This window comes from Meleagris gallopavo, chromosome 8 (assembly GCF_905368555.1).
Source record: "Meleagris gallopavo chromosome 8, MGAL_WU_HG_1.1, whole genome shotgun sequence".
Lineage (NCBI taxonomy): Eukaryota > Metazoa > Chordata > Aves > Galliformes > Phasianidae > Meleagris > Meleagris gallopavo.
This window is the reverse complement of record NC_139411.1, coordinates 11,593,590-11,618,875: the sequence shown is the minus strand read 5'-3', so window position 1 is coordinate 11,618,875 and position 25,286 is coordinate 11,593,590. Positions and strand designations below refer to the sequence as shown.

Here is a 25,286-nt window from a genome sequence, read left to right as displayed (position 1 = left end):
TGCAGTTGTGTGTAATTTGTGTTTACCACTGCTGAATTACAGGAACCAACATTTCAGCCCATCACTAAGCATCAAGTTGCTGGCTGGCTCTGTGCAGCCTGGGTTGCAGCTCCAACACCTCCCAGCAGGATGGGCCTGCTCAGTCCCAGCCCTGGAGAGTGTCCCAGTAAACACTGACTGAGGTAGGTGTTTCCTGATATGTTCTGTTATTAAAGCTTTTCCTAAAGTTTGTTAAAGCATTGTGAGAGGCTTTGTTCAAATGAAGTTTTGCAGTTCTGGTGGGTTGTATCAAGGCCTGTGTGCTTGTTTTTTACCTGAAGAGGTGAGGATGGGGAGGACGGAGAGGATGAGTGATGTCATTGCTTCCAGTAAGAACAAATTGCTCTGTGAGCAGGTGTGGGTCTTACAGCTGGTGCTGCTGAGGTGATAGTTTGCAAATAGTATCCCTTAGTTCAGGAGGTGAATGCTAGAGAAAAGCAAGACTGAGTGTAGTGTTCCCTTTGTTCGGGACCCCAAACAAACCACATGCTACAAGCTTCTCAGGAATGAGGATTCTGTAGATCCTTCTAGGTAGGTGTTCCACTTCTGAGTGGCAAGACCTGACTGTCAGCTTTCAGTGAATGGTGTTTTGGTCTCTAAGGCTCCTTTGTTGTCAGTGTCTCCTGTGTGCATCTTCTGGAGAGGGATGAAGACAAAAGAGGGCTTACCTTGTGTACCTGCTGATGCATTGGAAGGCCAAGATGCGGCTGGGTATACGGTGTGTTTTGGCTGACTTAATAATTGTAATCTTTGTGCATTGTTTGTTTTTCAGTAAACAACAATGAAACATTTTTACTTCAAAGTATGGATGTTATGTGAAATCCCTGTGATGAATTCCCTATTATTTTTCCTAAAGCAGGAACTTCTTAGTTCCTCTGTTATGAGTATTGTCTTTTGACTTCGTTCACATATAACAGGAAGGCAAATCACTTGGGAATTAAGAGTAAAGGAAAAGTAGTTTGATAATTTATGTTGCTACTATATTGTTTGTGTTAATCTATTTTTGTTTTCAATACGAAAAAGTTACTTCTGAGGGATAACATGGAAAATGTGGTAGCAGGGACTTGGCATTTTGCTGTTTGTCTGCTGAGCGTTTTCTCTGGTATCAGTGGAGCACTGAACTTGGCATGCTGGAATTAGGAGAGTTCCTGGTTCTGGTGGAAGGAGGTATTACAGTTAGCTTGGCTTTGTGGCTATAGTTGCATATGGGAACAGAGATCTTGGCAGTTTTTATACTGAAGAACAGTGCGTTTTGTGCTTAAAACAATAATTTACTACTAATTTACTGTCTTCTATGGGGTTCAGCTAGGAGCGTGTCTTTCATCATCAGATGGAAGTTGCTTTTTTTGGAGCGTCAAATCTGTATGGTTCCTTGTCCAGTCTCTCCCTTGCACACGCATGCACATGTATATGTTTTGACTCTGATGCAAACTGAATGAGGAGAGCTCTCAAATCTTCCTAGCCATCAGGTTTGCTATGCAATGCATGTCATGTCACTATGTAACAGTGCTCCAAATGTCTGAGATGCACCATATTTGTAGGAGCCTAGAACAGTGTGCTCATCAGTCGACTAGAAATTCTTTCTTTCTAAATGAAGAGGATCCCTCGTGTTAGAGGCCATATACCTAAACTACAAAGTTAGCGTAATGACAACCTCATTTTAATGTATTGCAAGAAAACCACACCACTCTTGTTTTTTTTTTTTTTTTTTGCATTATTTTAATACAGCATTAAAATGCTAGAATACTAGAGGAAAGCTGTATACTATCCAGCAAATAAGGCACATGTCGGAATGCCATTTTATGGACAATCCACAACAGAGGTTTTACAGTCTCTTTAGCAACACAGTCGCTCAGTAAGCTAGCTGTCATCTTGATTGCTGAAGCAGAACTGGTACCTCCGAGGCTGTTGTCCATAGGTTCTGTTTTTGTTTTAGCTGTACAAGTTTCTTAACAGTTACAGAAAATGAAATTGTACAAATAGCCAACTGAATCTGACAAGGTCAGTGGGCACAGCTAAACAAATGTAATAGTAATTAGGTTAATTTTTTTAAAGCTGAAGAAATTCATAAGATACAGTGTTAGTTTTAGCACTAGTACACAATGCAGTGAGTGCTGTACTAAACAATCTTTTAAAGGAAACAAGAATCCAGTACAGGGTTGGGCAGACCTCCCATTTTAGAATGGTAAAATATCAAACTAAAAACCCAATCCTTCATAATATAATCAAACTACATGAAATGTAAAGTGTAAAAATGCTTCAAATACGTGCACATGCATATTCTATATTGCTATGAGTTCTAATTAAAATAAACATAAATCCTTACAATCATCTACTTCAATGCATTTCTCTTACATCCTTTGATTAATATTATTGCTGTAGCCAGTACTGCATAGCTGAGCTCAGAGTCTGCAAAGATTTGTGAAAGTTGAGTTGTCAGTTGGCGTCCCAACCAACTCGTTTCCCCTCTCACCATGAAAAAGGACAAGATCTACCATTTGAAACTCGACGCTTGTGCTTCAGAGTCTCTGAAAGCTGAGTCTCTCTGGTGCTTTCAGCATCTTCTGTCTCTCACAAGGTCATAAAGTGACACTATACTGTTATTTGCTCTCACTTGCTATACATCTAGTGATAGCTTTTTCTAGCAATCCTTCCCCAAATACACATAAATAAAATGTATAAGCATTTTCATATAAGTCAAAGCACTTGAATAATATATTGGTTACTTAATACTGATATTATCATCCAAGGATAACAAAAACAATATGGCTTAAAGAATTGCAAGTTTTTTTTGTCAGAATTATGTACCAACTTTCATATAATATTTTATGTAGACAATATTTCCTTCTTAATGTAGTTCTGTTGCATACTTTATACAGACAAAAGCATTGTAAAAAAAAAAAAAAAAAAAAAAAAAAAGAAAAAGTAAATTACTTCCATAAATATTTTCTTGAGGATACGTCCCTAGTTCTGCAAAATACTTAAGAAAACTTTTACCTCTGTTAGTATCCTAGTTGAGAGGAAGGCCCTTCTGAAAGCTTCCAAGTTGTAAAAACTTTTTCCCAAAGAACAAACAATACTTTTTCTAAAAAGGCCCTCAAATATATACAAAAAAGTTACTGCAAAGAGTTTCCAGATAAGATAACGATTCAGTATTACAAGAAATATTTGTAACCATTCAAAAATTTTAACATCTAGAAAGGTTTCCAAAATACACACATAGTATTAAAAAAAAAAATTGAAAGAAATTCTATGTCAAGTATAACTCAAGATAAATACACATCTGCAAGTAAAACTGTAAAATACTTCATACAGGGTAAACATTTATATCAATCATCTATAGCTAGTAACTGCACACGATTGTCCCTTTGAAATTCATCCTAGAAACACAAACCATCATCCCTATGTCTAAGATCTTGATCAGCCCTCTGAGCACTTCAGCAAAATAGCAACATTAATGGACAGCAGTGGTTTTGTGGATAGGAAGGAGATGTGATGAAGCCTGATCAGGAGTAGAGTGATATCTTAGAGGATGATTTTGTATGGGGATAGTTCCATCACATTTTGAAATGTTGGCAAAGGCAAATGGAAAATGTACGTCAGTTCACTTAAATCATAAACATGTGTTTTTGAAATCATTGCAATCTATTCAGTGGATAACTCTTAGCATCCACACTAGAGAAAAAAATGGTACTCCATTTGACTGCAGGACATAGAGAACTAATTATGAATACTGACATTTCCAAAAGCTTCTTAATATTTTAAAAGTATTTCTATTTGGGAAATAATGGCTAGATCTTGTCAGGTTTGCAACCCATGTTTAATCTAAATTTCATGTTATACAAAAGGTAAAATATAGAGAGCACTTCTTGATAAAAGGCTTCTTTCAGACATCCATTAATTCACATTTTTAGTTTACAAATTGTGTCCCATATAATGGGGAATTTAAAATACACTTATTTTCAGAAATAATATATACTCTTGTGTATTTATTTGAAATTAAGAGGCAACTTTAAGGCAGAAAGGCCTCAATTTTTTCTTGTGTGGCATCATTTTATGCCAGCCATAGCAGCAACAGAAACTGGCTAAAAGGGGGCCATCCTTTAAGCTACAGGGATTTCTTTCATTGTCGTGAGAGGAAGTATTTGTAACAACTTCAAAGGAGCTGCATCAAGTTAAAACAGCTAAAAGCCCATACTATTTATTTTGGATTCCCAATAATTTTCTCCAGTGCAGGGCCAATGCCAAAGACAAATTTCATGTGAAATGTTCAGACCAATTAAAGAAACAATATGAGATATATTTTTCAAGAAACAAATGAACCAAAAAAAGCCTGAAGGAGGAAGAAAATGTGAGAAAATCATCCCCAAAAAACTGCTGCGTGCTGAATGGACCTACGGATCTGTAGGTAGGCAGATAATAGCAAGCATCTGATGAGGTTTAAAACCAGGCTTGACAGATAAAGGCAGAGAGATAAATTTATTTCAGGTACGTCCCTGAGAATACTCTATTTAGGGAGACCTGCACTGATTTAAATTTCTTTACTGGAACAGCTTTGTTTCTGATAGCTGCTTAAAAATCCCTTTGAGGAATACTAGCTAATGGACTAAATGTAGAGCTATTTAAAGAGAACATCAAAAAGTATTCCTAAAAATACAAGTGGTAAATAAACTCATCCTCTTCCCAGTCAAAGTATGACTTTTAGGGTTGTATTTTTTCAGTTTAGAAGGAGTTTAGCCTATGGGTGAATTACCTTTTTTTTTTTTTTAATAAAAATAAAATTATCTTATAGTCAATTTGTTTTCTATGTTTTTGAAGTGAAATGAATATTCAGAAGTTTTCTTTCTGTGCCAATGACCACAAGATATTTTGTGGTTCTTAGAGCCATATATTCTTCCAGCAAGTCACCAAGCATACCAAAAAGTATGGAGCAGATGCCTACCGCTGGATGCTACAGTCCTATGAGCAAATCTTGGCAGAAGGGATGGAGGAACCTCATTCATGCTTCTTCAGCCAGCAGCTTGCTAGAGAGAGGCCCTGAACAGGACAAGAAAAACAGGGTTGCCCTGCATTCTAGGGGAAGTTTGAGTTGAGCCCAGCAGACACAAGGACAGGGTGTCCTGTCTGGGTTCCCAGTGCTCTCCTGTCCCACCCCATGCCTCTCAGCTCCAGCAGAGACAGTGAGATCAGCACGCTGTTTCCAGCCCCAGGGGAGGCTGCAGTCCAAGTTAGGCAGGACAAAGTAGGGCAGTATCTGGCTTCTAGCTTCTCCCCAGATTTTTTTTATCTGTTCTTCCCCAGCATAAGTGTAGGGGAAAATCAATTTTCCTCTTAGATATTTTAGATATGCTTAATATTTCTTACATACTTTGTCTGCTACCTGGAAAAATGTGATATAAGTATTGAACTCTTTTAACTCTACTTTTAGGAAGTGTTACTCTACATGGAGACTTGTTAAGTATGCTGAAGTTGATCACGTATATTTTTAGGAACTTTATTTTAAAATAAAACCTAAAAGCACCACCATGAAACATTGAATCTGGATAAACAGTTTTTAAGAGAACACTGTCATGAGAATAGCAGTGATTGCATATAATGGCATTAGCAGTGGGCCTTTGTTCAGTATCTGCTGGTATGCTCTATATTGATGTAGCTATACCATAGGATGTGCTATTCTACTGATTTAGTGGTTATCAAAATACAGGAATTATTTAGAAACAAAATGCTTGGTAGCAATGTTAGAGTTTCAGGGAGAAAAATAATTCTCTGATTTTCACCTGATGGTGTTCATCTACTTGTTCTTTAGTTGGATATGAAACACCACGGATATTTCTGTTCATGTTCTGTTAAGTGCTCAAAAGGGGAAAAAAAAAAAAAAAAGAAAAAAAAAGAAAAAAAAACAGATCTTATTTAATGTGTTATTCTTTCAGTAAAAGCATGCATGCTGGAAACTAATTATCGAGATTAACAAGCTTTAAAATCCACCCTCAAAATCACCTGTGTATTTTATTCTCTTATAGGCAAATTAGTATCTTTGTTTTTCTCTAAGGTATTTTTTTCTGAATCTGTGCAAAAGAATGCATTTCTGTTTGAAAAAGCTGAGACTGTATATCTTGACTGACGTAACTGAGATCTCTTATTAGTGTTAACATTCAGTAATATTATTCTTCAGCTATTTTAGTTTATAGAATTACCATCTTGGCAAAACTAGTTTCCAAGTGATTAATTTTCTTTAAGATTTTAGAATTACATAGCATTTTTCATCCAGTGATGTCAAAACGCTAATAGATACTGAGTATGCCTCACAACACTGCTGTGAGGTAGGTGCACTGAAGTATGAAGTATTCCCCCCTCCCTTTTGCAGCTGGGGGAACTGAAGTCCAGGAAGGATCTCGTGACTTGCCCACAGCCAGGGAGCTAATGCAAGAGTCATGGTCAAAATCAAGAAATTCCAAGGTTTTTTCATCAGATTGACCAGTGGGCTATGTCACTTGGGCTACCCTTAAATAATGCAGTTTGTGAGATACGTATATTACCCTTCCACCAGAATAAGCAGAAACTATTCTGCCCTGTTTAGAACAAAGCAGAGAAATGGTCGAAGTTTCACCTTAGAACAAATTCGTAAAGACCTTCACATTTCCTACAGGAATGCTCACTGAGTTTTCAGTTTGCTTTACAAGAGCTTGACTGTACGTATTGGTTACGTTTTGATATTACTTGGCACAAAACCCTCTCTGTATTAGTACTGTGGAATTAATCCTCAAAACAGATTTAATTCACATCAAGTTATTTAGGATTTTAAATATTTCCACTAAGTATTCACACAAATCGATCTCTAAAGGAAACCTCACAAAAATAGAAATTGTTTCTTTTTTAAAAAAAACAAAACAAAACCCAAACCTAAAACCACACAAACCATTATCCCTGTAAGTTTTCTCAGTGAATAATGCAAGTGAATTGCTTGTTTTGTCCTTATGCCCATGCATTCTTATACAGACATATAAACAGGATACTGTCTCGAGGTACTTTCAGCTCATCCCTGATGAGATACTACTTTGCAACAGGATCACCCTGCCCAAAGTTCCACCTGAAATGGGACAACCAAATATAACTCCTACATTTCTCCAAAGGTAAATAGCTGTTTCAGGAAGACAGGAAAGCGGGAATATTATATAGAGTGTTCTTCATACCTCATAATACCTTATGGCTAAAAAGTTTTACATTATAACAAATTTGTACAGTAGAAAACAGGACATAAAAAATATTTCCAGAAAGTGGCTTTAAAACTATTATAAATAGTAAGTTTGGCTAATCATTCAATTATGGATTTGGAGGACAATTTTAAGCATTCTTATCCTCCTTTATTCACAGTAAATTTAGTGTGCTTGCAGCCTAATGAATAGCGCATACACATGCAAAACCTGTTGTAGCAGAATTATATGACAAGAGAAGGATCTGTTAGTCACACAACCAAGCCAATTTTATCCTCTCCAAAAACCTCTTGGAATCCTTCCCGATGCTATGGGTCCCATTATGGCATTCCCTTTCTGTACAACCACACCCTCAAACAATTATTCACTTTTTTTTCCCACAAAATCGCAAAAAATGATTTTGCCTAAGCCCTGCCTGAGTGACGCTAACAAGTAGAAAAGTCCAAGAAAGCAGCAACACAAAACTCTCAGACTTTCTAAAACTGGGAAAACAATTATTGCCCTTCTTTTATGCTGTGGCTTGTTTAATCTCCCTTTGTCTTGTCATATAATAGGAATAATATTCCTGTCGTGGGTGAGTGCTTTTAATCAGTGGCCCCACAGTTATTTAACCTCTGCAAAATCCATTTATCACATATAGTCCTTGTGAATGTTATATCTTGCCTAAAGAATAGTACTTCATTTCACCTGACCATGATATAGGGTCTGTGTAAACAATCACCAGAACCTGCAACTGTGGTTCTGTTGTGAACACTATCAGTAATGTTTATACGTGTGTACGTATATATATGTAAGCTTACATATATATGTATGTATACAAATTCACCGTAGTCCTGTAAATACCTGTTGCATGTGTGTGCATACACAGGAGAAATGTTACATTCCGTTAATGGTAAGGCATACTGTTAGGTTATAGATAGGCAATATTGGCAATTATTTTAGTTTTTATCTTGATGTGTTGCTCTTGATCGTGTGCTGTCAGAGGATCTTTAAGGATGAGGGGGATGGGAAGAGGCCACTTGGAAGGTTTATTGCACACGGCGGCAGTAGTAGCCCAAAACTTTGCACTTCTCACACAGGTGCTGGGGATGTTCTTTGCTCTGGTCTGAAACGTCCAGGCCGTCCGGCTTTTCCAGGGGTCTCTGCAGAGAAGGATGGGAACAAGAGTTGATTCAAGGCTTTGTCACTGCTGTTAATCTTCACTACATGTGCTGAACATGCTTAACCAGCTTTCTCCTCACAAAAGTTACAAAAGTCCTGCTGTCCTGAGCAGAGAAAATGTTTTCAACTCTTTGCTTCATAGTGGCATGAAGTTGCCTCACAATCTTGAACGTTGTTCTTCATAAAGGTTCTGTTTACCTTGCTGTAGGTAAACTAATGAAAGCCTGAATGGGGAGTATGCTTATGTGGTTACGCAGCAATTTATTCCCTTGGCTCCAGTAACTGAGACATCCCGAAAGCATTAGCACTTCAAGCATGGGAATCCCACTGCCCAGAATGCCAGAAGGGTTAACAACAGTGCGATTAGCTGCTGCTACAGGAAAACTGTCTTACCTATGCACAGATATCACATAGGCTAGTGAAGTCTCAATCCCATATTTACGAGGCTGATTTTTTTTTTTTTTTAAGTGGAGCAGCTGCAAAGCTATTAGTAAAAACAAAAACAAAAAACAACAAAGAACCAGAAACGCAACCTCTGTTGTGAACCTGACTGATAATTTGGATATACCGTTAAAGAACACTTGTGGAATCATATGGCTGGCAGTATATTTAACTAAAAAAGGGAACAAAGCTGCTTTGAGTTTAGTAATCCATGTGCTTTAATTTTCTATGACATACAAGAAGTTTTGCAATCACTTGGAAAATATTAAATATTGCAGTAGGGATATTGCTGTTTGGAAAATCTAATCAACAGAAGTGATAGAGCTGTGAGGTAGAACATAACACTGATGTGCACTGTTTGTTTTATACTAGCAAAATGCTGTAACATAATTTCTCAGCTTTCTTGGAATGTACCTGAAAAATGATTTAAATACTCAGTGCCTTACCAAGAAGACGGTGGAAGTTCTGTGGAACTATGGTAGAGACAGTGCATGATGTGAAATCTCAAATTAAGCCATAAGCTTCTCACTGTTCTTACAAGGATAGCAGACTACTGCTTATCTTCCTCGTAACAAAGAAAGGATGAAAAAAAATGTAAAATTATGGCCATTTATCTTTTATACCTTCCCTAAATACTACAGACCTGTCATCATCTTTAAAACCTTAAAGTATACCTGGTCCTCTAAGTTTCCTGGTCATTTATTTTTAAATTCTGCATGTCAAAGTCACCCATCTGAGTGCCAGTGAATAAGAAGTATTGAGCTTTCTGAAACCTTTTTTTTTTTTCTCTTATTGTTACTCTGTAAGAGCTGCTCACACCCTATGGAATGGAAGGGTTTCCCAGCATTCAGTGGTTACAGTCAGGCAAAATGTACTCTTTTCCTAAAAAAAACCGTCTGCAACTTCTTGCTATAATCAGTTGTATTGGATTATAAGTACAACACTTGTTCATTATGTTGCATAGCTAGTAGAAAGAATGTATGGGAGCAATTCAGTAGTGATTGCCAATGTCTTGTCACCAGTTCAGGATTCCTACCCACAGCACATTGCCAAAATTTTTCTCTGTCCTGGGCTAGAGTCTATATGACTTTCTGAGTTTAAATTTGTTTACAATTTAATTTCAGGTTGTTTTTTCTTGGAGAGAGGGTGCTTGAACCTGTATTGGTTGCATATGAGGAAGGAAGATTTTGGATCAGAACCGACAATCTCGATACTGAGACTGCAACTCAAGTGCTGCTGCATTCTGGGCTTCTGCCACAACAGAGACAAGTTGAATAAGCTTATTGGATCAGAAAAACTGCCTTTATCCCTCTTCTACAGCCTGTTCCACCAACATCTGCCCGTAAATTTTCTTCAACAGTTTGCATTAAATAAATCTCCCTCAAAGATGATGTCCAGGTTTAGGATCTCCAAGATTTAATTTATTCTCCACAATGTAGAATTTTAGAGCTTTGAAATGTTGCACTTAAAACAGTCTATTTGACTCAGCTCTGATTGCTTCTACATGCTAGCTGTGTTCTGATTTAAAGAGAAAAAAATACAGCAGTTATCATGTTTATTGATATAAGCCAGATTTTTTTAATACACATAGCCTTGGGAATCATTTTTCCTGGAAATAGTGCAAAGGACATTGGGAGTGTCTTGAAGCGCCAAGAGTTTTTTGGACTGTTTTCAGAAACAATAGCTCTCCGTGGTTTGCTTTCCCCCTGTGTTGATTGAGCTCAGCTTTTTGGCCCACGAAGCATTTCGATTTCAGAGATGTTATTGTTACCAGCGCGTTACGACATAGAGGCTGGGGAGAGAGGGGTTACAAGGCAGGAAACTGAGTTTCCAAGGGCCGGCTGGAAGGAACTGAGCTGGGCCCAAGCACTGCTTTTGCTGAGGGCTGAAGCCTCAAAATGGTGGTGGGCTTGCACAGTTTGTGCCTAAAATGAAGCACCAGTTTATTTCTGTGGGTTTCCTGTAAGGCAAAAATCCCTACAAGTGCTCTGAGAAGCAGCTGTTTTCCTCCCATTCTTAATGCTGATGTTCTAATCTTGCAGACTTGCAAACTTTAATGCTATGCTAAAAAGTCAGGACATTAGATAGCTAAAGGTCTGCTGGTGATGAAGTGAGATTTCATTGGCATAGGCAGCTGAGGCTGACTCAGGAGCACTCTCACCAGCTTTGGAGCATGGAAGCAGAAGGTGGAGAGTGCTGAAAAGTTGTGTGGCTGCACATCATGTGGTAATTTGGGGAGTTGTCTGAATGCTGCAGAAGATCCACCCAGCTGAAGAGGCTCTCTAATCCTCCAGCTCTGTGCTGCTGGGAGCCCAAGAGCAGGAAGGCTCAGTGCACTCAGCAGGCCTGGGAAAGAGGAGAGGCTGCTTGGCTGAAGGAACAGTGCCTTTCCTTAGAAAGAGGTGAAATGCAGCCTGTAAAAGAGCATAAAGTCCTGCTATATTTCTTTGGGAAAGGTATTATTTCTTCTGTTAAAGGGAGAGTTTAATGTTTTAGTTTTCTTTTTTTTTTTTAATGCAAGTAAACAGGATTTGATGGTCTACTTTCTGTAAATACTATGGGGAAGGGCATTTCTCAACATCTTGAGTTTTTTGCATCTTTTTCTCTAGCATTCTTTGGTAGTTGATGGCTGGAAATGACCTTATGCAGCTTCATCAGGAAGGCATTTGATGGCAGTGACTAAAGCCATTGCCCAAGGTGAATAAAACTGAACTAAATTTAAATTGATACAGCAATTCCTGTCCTGCAAACTAACCTTAGACTGTGAAGTATTACTTCCCCAGTCTACATGTACTGATCAAACTCTGTATTGCATAAATCCTTTTTTCAAAATAACGAACAAAACATACTCAAAATGACTCATATATATAATGTCTTAGATGTTAGTGGAAATGTCACAAGGACATCCTTAGAGAAATTATTCTTAGTGGAAGCAGAATGGGTGCTTATATTTCTATTTAGAAGTTTGAATTTATTTTTTTCCACTTTGGAGTGGAACAATTTGATTGTACCACTGGTAGATAAACCATATTTAAATGCAAGAAAACAAACATAAGTATATTTCTGGACTCATTACATCAGGCCTTAATGGGGCAAATGAGATGCATAGGTGACAAGTTAGATATGTGTGTAAAACTTGATTCTACAGCTAGAGGTGGCAGGATACTGATAAAGGGCAAGAGTCTTAGGTGCATTAGCTCCTGTGCTTTTCTCTAGGCACAGGCACTCTCAAGAATTTGTACATTGTTAGTATAATAAAAGATTACATGCTGGGGAAAAGAATTAAATGCAACATGTATTCTTGAGCGGCAGAGCTCCGCTCTCCTGCCTGTATGGCATGAACAAGGCCTTCAGTTGTGGCTGTGAAACAAAAAGATTGTGATGAGAAGGCTGGAGATCCATGGCATGAAGATGTGAGAGCAGGCAGCCTCTGTTAGCAGCATGCCTCTGGAACAGGCCAGCTAGGAATGAAAGAGAGCCACCCGAGATGAACAGCAGAAATCTCTCTCAGGTTCAGAGAAGCAGCAGTCTGGGATGACCTGTTTTCCAACTGCTGGGGCGCACAAGGGTGGAAATGCAATGATTCTCCTCCAACTGCTGGGGAGGGATTAAATCCGAATAGGAGAGAGAATACTTGCAGGCCTCAATCTGCTCACTAGTGTGTTGGGCTTCAGAGTGATCAGAGCCATTCCTCCCCAAGCTGAGGGAAGAGAAACTGCACCTGGACAGGGGAATTATGATGGAATCAGTGCACTGCCTGTGGAAGTAATAGCTTGGATAACATGAAGAATGTATTTACATACCAAATTATTTTCAGTCTGGCGATAAATTCCTGACAGCTGGAAGTAAGTCATGTCCAAGAGGACAAGTCAGTCACCAGATGGCTGGTTCTACACCAGTGCAACAGCTGTCATCACAAACAGCCCTAGAGTCAGCCACGAAGTCAGAGGAGAAGCCTTGATAAGAGGCCAGCCAGGAAGCAGGCACAGATGCTGCTGCTAGAGCAGTCAGGGGAAGAAAATGAAAATTCAGAGCTTGGCGTCTGGGCTGTTACAATGCCAAGAATACTGGTGAAAGGCTAAAATGACTGGCTCCACACTGGAGCAGTATAAGGAAGAGCACAAACAACTATATGGAATCCAAATTTCATAAAATAATAAGAGGTAGAATTAAGTTCCATCTGAGGCTTTTTTGTTTTGTTTTGTTTTCTTTTGTTTAGAGTAGATAATGTGACTAGGCAGGAAACCTCTTTCGAAAGAGCAATCCAGCAACTTGGTCTGGGCAGTTCTTTGCTCTCCTGTTTCTCAGCAACACTTGAACTCAAGGCCTCAAGGTCTTGGGAATTCCTGTAAGTATTTCCACAAGGAACTTAGTCATGAAGACAAAAATGCATGCAGTTTTCTTGGAACAGCTGAAGCAGTTTTGCAGCTCAGGTATGAAAGCCATCTGATTTTTCCACTCTGAGTTAGTTGGTATCAAGGCAGCAGACTTGCCGATCAGGTTCTTGTGTTACTACTTGTTATGCATGCTGTGCCATCCCTCTCAAACATGAAGATTTAGAACTGTGTTTGTAGAGCACTCCGAAGTATATACACAGCTGTAAAATTGCTGAGAAGACTTTTCCTGCTGCAGAGGGATTAAAAGTTCATTCTCACAGATAGGGTATGTGGAATAAAAGAACAGAGCTGAAGAGACTTTTCTTGTGGGGAATTGGCACAGAATCTTTTCACTCCCGGAAAAAGCCTCCAGGAACAAAGAGCAGGTGGAAAGGATGTGTTGAAGCTCTCTTCTCCAGGGATGTCTAGTGAAAGGTATGTATAGGTAATCAAGATTTTAGCATAACTGTAGAAGCCATTCACAGATACAGCATATGTTCTTGAATGACTACCCCAGAGCTGTCCAGTGAAGATTCTTGTTTGCAGTACTCTGATACTATTGCTTGAGCCAGTTCACTGGAACTTAGGCTCAAACCATGCCTTGTGAATACAACGCAATCAAGCCCTACAGTACTCAGAAGTCCACGGATGGAGTAAAGCATCTGACTAAGATGAAATAAAGAGATGAAGATGATGGCTAGTAAAAAGGACAAGCCTGTGAATTGATTGAACTTCTAATTCACAACAGCATATAATCAAGCAATCATTAATATAAAAATTTCAAATTTTTTTTCCTAAATTGGATAAAAGCATCCTAATCTCCAGTATTCGGGGTGGGCATTAAAAAAAAAAAACAACACGTGGTGGCCCATGTTGTTAAGCTTCAGCTACTGAATAAATTCTAGAGGTACTGGTCTACTGGATAAGAGAGTGGGGGAACTTACAGGCTGGAGGATGAGGAAGTATCCTTGGAGATGGTTGCTGTGGCTTATCCTAGATCCATACTTTCCTGTGGGCACTCTCTACTGCCTAGGATGGTGTGTGAAATGGAGGATGTGGATCTGACCAGATCTGCGTGCCAGCTCTTTCACGCAATATACTTGTATGGGAATGGAGATGCTGTAATATGCATACAGTGGTAGCTGTATTTTTAGAAATGGTCTGGACTGTTTGTAGTTAGGTAATTTTTGTAATTCTGAAGGCTCTTGTAGCTCAGCATAAGGTTAGTTAATGTTGAGGAAATAACAATGATTAGCATCTATCTGCCAACAAAATGACCCTCTTCTAATATTGTGAAGATAGTATTGTGACTTAACAGATGGAGGAAGGAAAAAAAAGTTGTTTACCAAATGGTAGAGTAAGGAGTAAGAAAAAGATGCTGAGTTAAAATACATTGCAGAGGGGGTGTATTGACCAGATTGTTTTGGAGAAGAAATAATTTAATCTGCTAGAAGTAATATGGTCTGAAGTAGAATGGAGGTTAAATTTCTGACTGGCCAGTTCATCTGGATTTTGGTAATTCAAATTAAAAATATATATATACTAATATCATGTAATGTGGTAACTGCAGTGAAAGAACAGACATTACAAAACAGCAGTATCAATTTATTTCTTGAATGGAGATTTATCTGTACAGGTACTGAGTGTAAAAACAGCTTCTAGAGAGAGACAGTGTCTTTATTATATTAAGCTGAAAAAGATGTTCATTGGAAGATCCAGACAAGTGGAAGTACTGTCTAAGCCCTTATAATGAAGTTATTAGGAGCACAGAATTAACTAAGAACTTCCATTGATGCACTGAGAGGGGAAAAAAAATGTTTGTTTAGAAATGCATAGGAACTCTGTTCATGAACGAGAACTCTCCTTTGGTATATGTCAACAGAATAATGAAAATGAAGGAAAAGCAAGAAATGTAAACAGAAAATGATAAAGGAGTGTAGGTAGTTCTAATAGTTTATTATAATACAACTAAATCTTACATCCACAGTATGTGTCTATGCTTTAACCTTCAAACTCAAAACACTGGACTTTTTAATTAGAACAATCAATCACTATGCTTTTATAAAATACATAGCATTACCATAAAAATATTGCTGAGTACAGCGCATTTTTAAAAAGCTGCAGAACAGCAACCCATAGACATGTATTAAGATATGTTTAAAGTTTGATGTGGGGCTGGATGCTTAGGGCTGGATCCTTTGCTGCTAGCTCTGTGCATGAACTGATGTTTTCTTTACTGTCTGGCTATAGTTGATATGTTGAATTAGAAATACAAGGCACTGGAAGAATGAAAAAGAATAGAAAGAATAGCAATAGTAAAACTGAGATATAGAATCAGACAGAGATAAGGCAAGATGAGAAACAACAGAATGAGAAATCTCTCAACTTGAGGTTGTAAGTTTGGATTTTGGGGAAAAAGCACTATTGACTGGCTGCAGGTTCTTTGCGTCTGGAAGCTTAGCTGAAATGCATAGTCCAGACTTGAAGATCTCACCTAACACCACCGACTACTAATGAGACATGGACACATGGATTGGTAAAAAGAGTAAAGGCTTTTCACATCCCAGATTATGGTCTTATGGGATGATGTGGAAACACAGTGATGGAGGTCAGCTGTGTAAACCTGCATTGCACATGCTGTGATTGTTCATTTACGTGGTGCTAAGGAAAAAGCACTGTGGACTGCAGCCCTTCCACACAGTCTTTGATGTCTGTGCTATGCAGTTCACAGACTCCTCTAGCCCATGAGGGGCAGCTCTCCCCAAGGGACTGCTTGCAACCTCCTTTACTACACAGCATTTTTACTCCCCAGTATATAATGCCTTTTGTGGATGGAATACTTCCTGAGCAAGTTCTTGTGACTCTTTGAACACTAACAAAAATGATGGAGGTTATTTAGAAGAACAAAGTAAATATTTATAAACTTGTGTTATAAATCAGTGTTCTTGTAATTCCTCTCACCATCAAGACTCTACTTCTTTATGTGTAATAAATGCTCAGCCTGGATTTTGGTGCAGTTGTCTAAGAAAACTGTCTAAGCAGGAGCAAGGATCAGAGACTTCTGAAGCTTTGAACTAGTGTCTCATCAGTTAATTTATTTTTCTAAAGATAACCTCTTGTTTTCAGATTTGGAATCAGAGTGGTGTTAACCTAGAGATGGAGGGGGATTAGGGTTAGGGTTACATCATCTGAACTGTCCAGCAGAAACAGTGATATTCACTGACTTGGCCATTAGTTCATCCTACTGTGGAAATAGTCCCGTGTTATTTAAATGAACAAATAACCCCACAGAAAACTATCATCTCGAGTGAATTAAGTGGGTCAAGTCTAAGGCACGTCCTCTGCCACAAACATGTCAGATTTCAAAAACTCTAATTTATATTGCTTCAAGTTATTAGGTAGTATAAATTGATAATTTAGCTGAATATGGGAACGCAGAATTACCATAGAAACCGAGCCAAAACTTGCCCTTAGAATTAGATGAATATGCACATGTATAAAAGGAAGAAATAGAGTTGATTAAATTTTCCTGGTTGGAATAATGTTAATAAGCTTGTTTCTATCTCCATTGCTGCTTGTTGTAATGAATTTCAGTACTTCTATCTTTTCATCATAATAAAATCACAATATTATTTAGGATTATTTTTTTACTAACATGCTTCCTCTCCCCAGAATCATATGAAATGGTATGAAGTGTTCCTTATGAGCCCATGGAAAGTTTAGCCAGCACTTAGCTGGCTAATGAGACACCTAAGGCTCCCAATGGAATTTCCTTTTCACCTATTGCAAGTACTCCCAAATAATCCATCTGTGATTTGAGCCCGGGTTATGAGTGGGCAGCAGGTAACTTGACCCATGCAGAGCTCTATTTATTGCTGAGATTCAGCTAGGATAAACTGCATCTGAAGCAAATTACACCTCCCAAACTCTTAAAATAATTCCCAATTATTTCATCCGTAACAATTTACAGCAATATAGCAAAATCATACTTAAATTTTTCTGTAATGCTTCTTGCATTTACTCAGTATCAGCCATCTTGAAGAAAAGTGCTATGTGGGCTTAAGACATGCACTCACAGATGCCTCCCTTTTGACTGTGCTGAAATTGGCAGCATTAAATCCTAGGTGTTGCTCCAATAGTAGTTGAAGTTGTAAAATCATTTCCTAGAAGTGAGCCTGCAATTGTATTTTTCCGGTTATGCGAAGCAAGCTTTCACAGAATTACAGAATTGTAGGGATTGGAAGGGACCTCCAAAGATCATCTAGTCCAACTCCCCTACAAAGCAGGCCCCCTAGTGCAGGTTGCACAGGGAGGCGTCCGGGAAGATCTTGAGTATCTCAGAGAAGGAGAATCCACAACCCTCCTGAGCAGCCTTGTTCCAGTGCTTACTGTGAAGAAATTCCTTCACATATTGGTGCAGAACTTCCTATGCTCCAGTTTATGATCATTTCCCCTCATCCTGTCCCCACAGACTGTTGGAAAGAAGTTGGCCATGTCTGTTTGACTCTCACACTTAAGATATTTATAAACATTAATAAGATCACCTCTCAGTCTTCTTTTCTCAAGGTTGAACAGACCCAGTTTGCTCAACCTTTCCTCGTAGGGGAGGAGCTCTATATACTTTCTAGTATATATTGGCTAATTTTTATTTTTATTTTTTTGGTGGAGTTGCTAATAATTACTTTCTGCATGAAAATCCAACTTCAACAAAATCAGTCTGTAGCCTGGTTTGTCAGCAAAATGAGGAGTATGAGCTTAGTTGTTCTGAGCAATTGATCTGTCTCTCATTAACTACCACTGTATTAGATGATGGTTTGCAACCACTTCTGACAGGATACAAACAAGAACTGAGTCAGTCTTCCCATTGTAAGTTGCAAATACAGGGGCTGGAAATGCAGGAGATGCAACTGCACTCCACAGGGGGCAGGAATAAGGGCTATGGCTAGCAGCATTGCAGATATGGATTTCTTATTAGAGCTACTACTTACACTTGACTGTTTCAGCTTATTAAGAGACTTTCTCTTGAAGTTCCTAGCCTGGGCACCACCAAGTACTATGGAAAACAAGAAATGCCTTTTTATACAGGCTGTCTTGCTTTACTGTTTAAGTTATTCAGTAAGTAGGGGTCCTCTTAGTATTTCTTCTATTTTATCACTAGTACTACATATTTACAAATATGTATCTCCCTATCCAAGTCCAATCTTATTTAAATGGATGAACAAAAAAACTATACTTTGGAAACAACTTCACTGACACCAGTGCAACGAAGCAGCTAATTGGTGTAAATATGAAGAGAGTCAGAAGTATCAGGAGGCCCATTGCTACTGCTGAACTTGTTTTCTCTATTATCTAATGGCTCCATCTCAGGTTATATGGTCCCAAAGTCTGTTTTTATAATAAAGATAAGTAAAGACTTTGTTTTGGAGGTATTTTTACTGAAAGAGTATTCAAATTTTGAGAAACTGGAAGCAGTTCACTTCCCCAGGACTCTGAGAACAGCAGCTCATTTGTGAAAGGTCATGTTTTCTTTTTTATTATTATTTTAATTTTATTTTGTGGCATGCTGTAGACTATGGCAAGTCCTGTTTAGGTCATAGCCATGCTTCACAAATTCAAGAGAGTTCCAAGTCCCAATACTGTATGCCACCAGGTTGGTTCTTCTCCTACCTGTTTGTGAGGATAAACGTTAATGTGGCACTTGATGCACTCTTGTCCCATGTTAGCCCAGGAGTTTCCGCTCATCCATTTTCTCTTGCATTTGGGGCACTTATATTCACCGAAGCAGCGTTTCTTGCCCTGGTACGGGGTCAGGCCTTCTCCCTTGGGACGAGCCTAAAGAAAACAAAAAAAAAGAGTAGCAATGAGTGATCAATGCACTTTAATGAAAGAGCAGAAAAACAAGGTCTTTGTACAGGAAACTGTGAGAAAAAGATACTGGAGACAGGCATCATGAAGGTCATATTTTAATGAATAGTTTGTATATTGAAGCTCAAGTTTAAGTTCAAAGAGGTACTTCTGAGAAGTATACAAAAATTCAAGAATGCTTGCAACGCTTCTGGCACTGAACTCAGCATTTAGAAATTTTTTGTGCACATTTGCAATGAATATCTTTATTGTGAATTTCTTTATAACCAAATTATATATTGAATAAGTATTGTTATGATTATACATAGCATCTGGAGAAGTAGCTTAGTAGGCTTTTGTGGCTAGGTCCTTATCTTCCCCAAGGGAAGCTTTCAGTAAGAAAGCTCTGCAAGTAAGAATTACACGGCCTTAAATATTGAAATGCAGGTGATACACTAGTGTGAGGGTACGCACTGCTATGTGTGACAGTCAAACTGAGGTTAAGTATGAAGGAAAGATAAGATTTTGATCAAAGGAAATCATTAATTTCATGAACTTCATTAGGATTTCTGCTCACTGTAAACAATGTTTCACTGATCTTCTGTTTTGAAGGAAACAGGAAAGGATTCCCAAATGTAATGAATTGCCATGATGTCGAAATATTAAGTATTGCCTAAAGAAAGCCTGCTTACCCAGAGAAGCTATTAGAGTTGGCAAGGACCTTATGTAAATAGCTTTTTTTTTTTTTTAAACAATCAGATTATGTTGTTTGCAACAGAAATATGGCAATATACAGAATAACGCTAATACTTTAAGGTGATGATGAGTATTGCATACAGCTGTCCTGAGAAGAGCTGTATGCATGAAGCTCCTTTCCCAGAGACTCTAGCAGATGTTGAAATGCTGCCTGCATATTCACTCTATTTTGTTTTATGTTGTCTAGAGGGAGAGACTTCCCCTTTGCTATGGCAGGATGGTACGATCACCTACAAAGGATGCTTTGTTATTTGTTCATATGTCATGCTGCTGGGGCTTTTTTTTTTTTTTTTTTTTTTTTTTAAGTTCCCAGATTAAGTTTACAAAAGTTAAATGGCCCATCGTGCTGGGAAAGGGGTTGTTTTGTTCTGGGAGCTTGTATGATTTCTCAGTGTGTAGGTCCAAATTGCTTTCTATGTGAAAACACTGGTTGGAAAAGCAGGTGGTTGGCAGAAGACCTGAGCTTGGCAGGCACAGTGGGACTCCAGCTCCCATGGCTGGTGGTGTTCACTGCACTACCTCCGATGATGCGCGTGGGAACAGAGCATCAAGCACTGAATTCTGCACCCTGGCAGATGGGAGACAAGCAGGGGGCATCCGAAACCTTCTCTAGCATGCTGGCCCTATTTTTATTTTTATTTTTCAGTGTCAGTGAACAACATTTTCTGCTTTTTTTTTTTTTTTGTGTGTGTGTGTGTGTGTGTGTGTGTGTGTGTGTGTGTGTGTGCGCTTATTCCTCAGCATAGTTACTCTTCAAAAAATCAGATGTGGTAGCACAAAAAGACAAATGCTTCTAATAGTTTTTCATGACTTGATGTGCTGCTGTAAGTGTTCTGGCTCATAGTGAAGATGAAGCTGATGCTAAGACATGCATTTACACTGCACAAAAAAGTGCTCAGTATAATGGGAAACATTTGGACTTTCATGCCTAAATGAGTGCTGGCAGGCACCCAGAGTTTAATCCTCCAATCCATGGTGTTCCTTGATAAAGATGGAGATTGCAATTGAATGTAGGGCAGGAAAATGTCAATTTATGGAGCCGTCCTGATTCAGGACACTTAATTTGGCACTGCCTCTGAGGAATTTGTTGCACAGCTCAAGTCAGTGTAAGAAGGAGCCACATGCTCTCTTCATTTACAAGTTCTCATGGAACTGAATAGGAGCCCTGTGTACAGAGAGCTCCCATGATTGTGAGATGTTTCCCCTCCTCCTGAGGTGTCATGGATTTCTTTGTTTGTAGTTTTGACTGAGGCTATGCTATTGAACAGTGGAAGAGAGTTCTTTCCAATTCTCAGTTTCAGCGACACAGTACTTAAACTCTTCCTCTGGTCATAGCTGGGAAGGCAGCTTCATTACCCCTACTAAGCAGCAGTCCTTTCAGAAAAAGTACAGGTCACTGAACATGTTATTTCCAAAAGCAATAGCATAGACTTTGGAGACAGAGCATGTCTGAGAAGTCCTACGCATGTTTATAAACAGTATTAGAACATAAAACTCCCACTGCAGTATGCTGTGCCAACCATAAACAGTGTTAAAACATCAGATTCCCCAGGCAATATGTTAGCTAGCCACACTCTGCAGGCAGAGCAGCTCTGAGAAGGCTGCCTGGAGCAGGATGAAGAGGACAGGTTTCTGCAGCTGAGGCAGCTGGCTGCAGAGGCAGAACAGAGATGCTGTGCCCTCCCAAACTCATTGCAGGGCACTGGAGGTGCTTGTCTGCGACGTTCTCTATGTATATAGCTAGGGACCAGCATTGAAGGCTTGCCAGATTAGAAGTCACATCTCTGACTTGCTCAGTCAGTGGGAAGCAGAACCAGGAAAAGAAGGCAGGAGAGGGAGCTCCAGAGGTAATTTCCTGTTGTAATTGCTTACCTAAACTTCTGATTTATTTTTACTTTAACTTGGGTGCTGTCACACCTTCCTCCTCATTCAGTGACTTTAATTAGTTTGCTGGCAAACTACAACCTTCTCTGTAGGTGTTTCACTATTCAGTTTTATGGATGTTTATACTTCACCCTAACAGATTTTATTTTCTTTCTCATATCCTCAGTTTCCCAGACTATGCCTGACAGGGAATTTGGTTTCTCAAACAAACAAACTCATTTTCTCTATCAAGAAATGTCATTTGGAATCACTGAAAGCAGTGAAAGCAACTCTCCAGCTCCCTTCACCCTTCAGGTCCAAACAAAAGAGATGTGACACTTTCTGGTGAAAGGCCCTCTGTCCACAGCAGCCAGAAAAATGGAAGGGTCTTGTCCTTAGGCTCATTAGATAGAGATGCATTGCCTCAATCTTTCAGACAGAAGGCTATAACAAATGATAGCATCTTTGCAGCTTTACCTAAGCATGTATCTGAAAGTTGGTGCATGAGCGTGCCTCAATGAGATTTAACGTATGTATAAAGCCAGCGATTTTTTTTTCCTTTGTGGCACAGCAGTGAACATTACTTCAATGTTCCATCTTTTACTGACACCCAACTACCTCTATTTTTCATCTTCCTCCTTTCTTAAGCCAAAACCACAAATTGGCTATAATAAGATTTTAAAACTGTTAAAGTTGAGCCTTTCTGTTGGTAACTGGCCAGCTGAGCTCTCACAAATAACCTATTGGATTGTGTATCTCATGGAGTAATCTGCCAAATCACTTGGCAGTGATGGCCATAATAAAGGACTCTGCTTTCTCCAGACAGTTCTCTCCAAGTATCAGTTTGCAGAGTCAGCAACAAAACAAAACAAAATCTCCATATGTCCAGCTTAGAACTAGACTGATTATAAACAACAGCTTGCAGAGATTTCCTTCGAAGTGAAATGGAGAGGTTTGTTTAATACTCTTCTTCCCTATATCATCCCCTGGGTTTGTGTCGCACAGCTGAAAGATGTACAACGCAGGAGGACGATGAAGTCAGCATGACCCTGGTAGGTGGGTCCCCTTCCTAGAAGAACATTGTAAGTATCTGCTTATAAGGATGCTTCAACAGAGCAGAAAAGCAAGAACAGAAAACAATAGCTTGATGCACTGCCTTCTCCCAAGTGATTTGCAGGAGTGAGAGGGCTGAGTTGTATTTTGAAATATGAGCTTTCTGACAATTTTAAGTCAACAAAACTAGAAGACAGCATTACTAAAATACTTCTAGACGCTCATATTTTACATTGTTCTGCCAACAATGCTGGGAAACATAAAATCGTTATGGTAAAGGATACCCCAAATGCTCAGTCATAAAATGAAAGCATTATGACTGATTTGACATACGGAGTGTCCTGGCCCTCTGCTCCTGTAGAGCATTGGAAAAGTCACTTCAGTACTTTGGCCTTATTCATGTTTGTGTAGGAATGTGTAGGCTTTGTAAGGAATGAAGATACATTTGATTACCTATGGAAGTCTTCAGCAGAAGTAATGCCAAAATGACACAAAATTAATCTGTCTAATGAATGATCAGCATTATTTCTTTGTCTTTACTGACCTTTGCAATAATTCAAATTTGAAATTCAGCATGAAACCTGGACTGATGCAGAGACTGTGTGTTTAGGAAATGAGTTCTGATATAGCTGCTCTTATTTTGCTTGCTGCCTGTAATCCATTTTGCTGTATGATATTGCTGATGTGCGGCACTGGAGACTTCTGAGGTATTCAATTGTTGTAGCTACATCTTCAATTAGTATGCACTAATATAGGAACAGGATTTGGGGATACAGGAACAAAATTAATTCTTTGTTTCAACCTTCTTGTCCCTGGTATAATTTGGGCATTATTGATATGATGAGAACTGGCAGGTTAAAGGGGGACTCTTCATTACAGCGTTACTATTAAAAGCTTTTATTCAATTAACTGAACAGTAGCTTTTATGGAGTTGCTAGATATAACAGATATCCAAACTAAGGATTTATGACAAACAAAACCGTATCTGAGCAAGACATGAATGAAAAATAAACTTGCAAACTTGTTTGTGTAACATAACAGAGGAGGTTAGTGTGTATTTTGCCTAGGATTTTCCTAGGGGCTTAGACATGTCGCAAGGCCTGGGGTTACATTGTGTTCTGGCTGGGAGGCTGTTATATGGCTGCTGCCATCACTGGAAGAATCAGTTATTTATACCACTGCATTCATAGAAACAGGCACTTTCTTTGCTGCAGTCAGAGTTTACCTGTTGTTATCACTAATCTGAAATCTCCTCTTGTGTGCACATCAGTTTTGCTCTTAAAATCCAATCAAGGCAGGAGGTGGCTTTGTACTGAGGTTTCTTATAATAAAACAATTACAGTCAGTCATCTGATAAAATTAGTAGGATTTTTTTGTCACTCCTTGTCTAGGGCAGTATGCTTACTATCTCCTTCCTGCTCACTGTCAGTGTGCTGAGCTGGGGAAAAGCGGATGATGAGCTGCTGATGCCTGACCTAAAGAAACACAAAATTAGAAAGACCAGACTGTTCAGGCTATGTGTTTGCCTGTTTGTTGCTCCAAGGGTCACCAAATACTGTGCTCTTGCTAGTGGTCTATTCTGTCACTTTCGTAGAAAATATTTTCACAGCTTACTGTGTATACTCAACATTTCTCCTTTCTTTATTTCATCTGCATACCTGTATCTCTATTAAGCATAATCTCCGTCCTCTGCTTTTTAGGTTCTGGTACATTCTAGAATCATTTAGACTCCTCACATACCTAACACCTTCTCCTCTCCAGACTGTGTCTCCGCCAGCTGAGAAAGACATATTTAGCTATTTTGATCATCTTTTCTGGCAATATTCCCTCTTCATTAATGGTGTTTTTCTAGGATGTAGTTCCATGCAGTCAGTGTCTTTCTGTCAGGGTGAAGTTCAGAATGAAGTGCAGTTCTCCAGGAATAGAGCATTAAAAGACACAAGTTTGTATAGCGCACAGACAAAAATAATATTCATTTTTATTTGACTTGAACAAGTATCCTACTACAAACATTTTCATCCTCTAAGCCTTACTTTTTGGGGGAAACATTTAGGAGTATATTGATTAAGCTGTGTTGATGAACTTTTCACATGTATATTTTGAAATGGCAGGAGACCGATTTTATGTTTGTCATTTTCATATATGAGTATGTGTCTTCTGGTAGCTTTGGAAAATCAGTGTTGTCAATATATCACCAACTTTGACCTCATTCCCACAATGATAATACAAGGGTAGTATTTGGCACTATGTGTTACTAATAACACACACATTAATGATTAAAGCAATAGGCGTGATTGTCATGGACATGCCAATCAACATTTAAAAATCCAAGAAGCCAGCTTGGCAAACGTTTAAATCAAAATCCGGTCATGCAGATTTTTGAGAATATTAGCCATGCTTTTGGACAAATCCTTTCTTCTGTTACAAAATTGAGCTGATTATTGGAACCATCCTTGGGCTGAAGATGCATAATACTTTTTTCTTTATGTCACTTTGAAGCGCAATACCAGCAGAACTGCCAAAAAATAGTTACTTATCTGAT

At 38.7% G+C, this 25,286-nt stretch overlaps 1 protein-coding gene across 1 annotated transcript in view; it reads right to left on the bottom strand.

Moving 5' to 3' along the window:
* Positions 1-1,729: 1,729 nt before the first annotated feature.
* ZCCHC24 (zinc finger CCHC-type containing 24) overlaps positions 1,730-25,286 on the bottom strand; it is a 108,107-nt gene continuing 84,550 nt past the window's right edge. Inside the window, exons 3-4 of the mRNA XM_010714330.4 lie at positions 18,896-19,060; positions 1,730-8,392 (exon numbers count right to left, since the gene is read on the bottom strand). Coding sequence (XP_010712632.1) covers positions 8,279-8,392; positions 18,896-19,060 — 279 coding nt within the window. The 3' untranslated portion in view covers positions 1,730-8,278. The remainder of the gene's footprint in view (positions 8,393-18,895; positions 19,061-25,286) is intronic.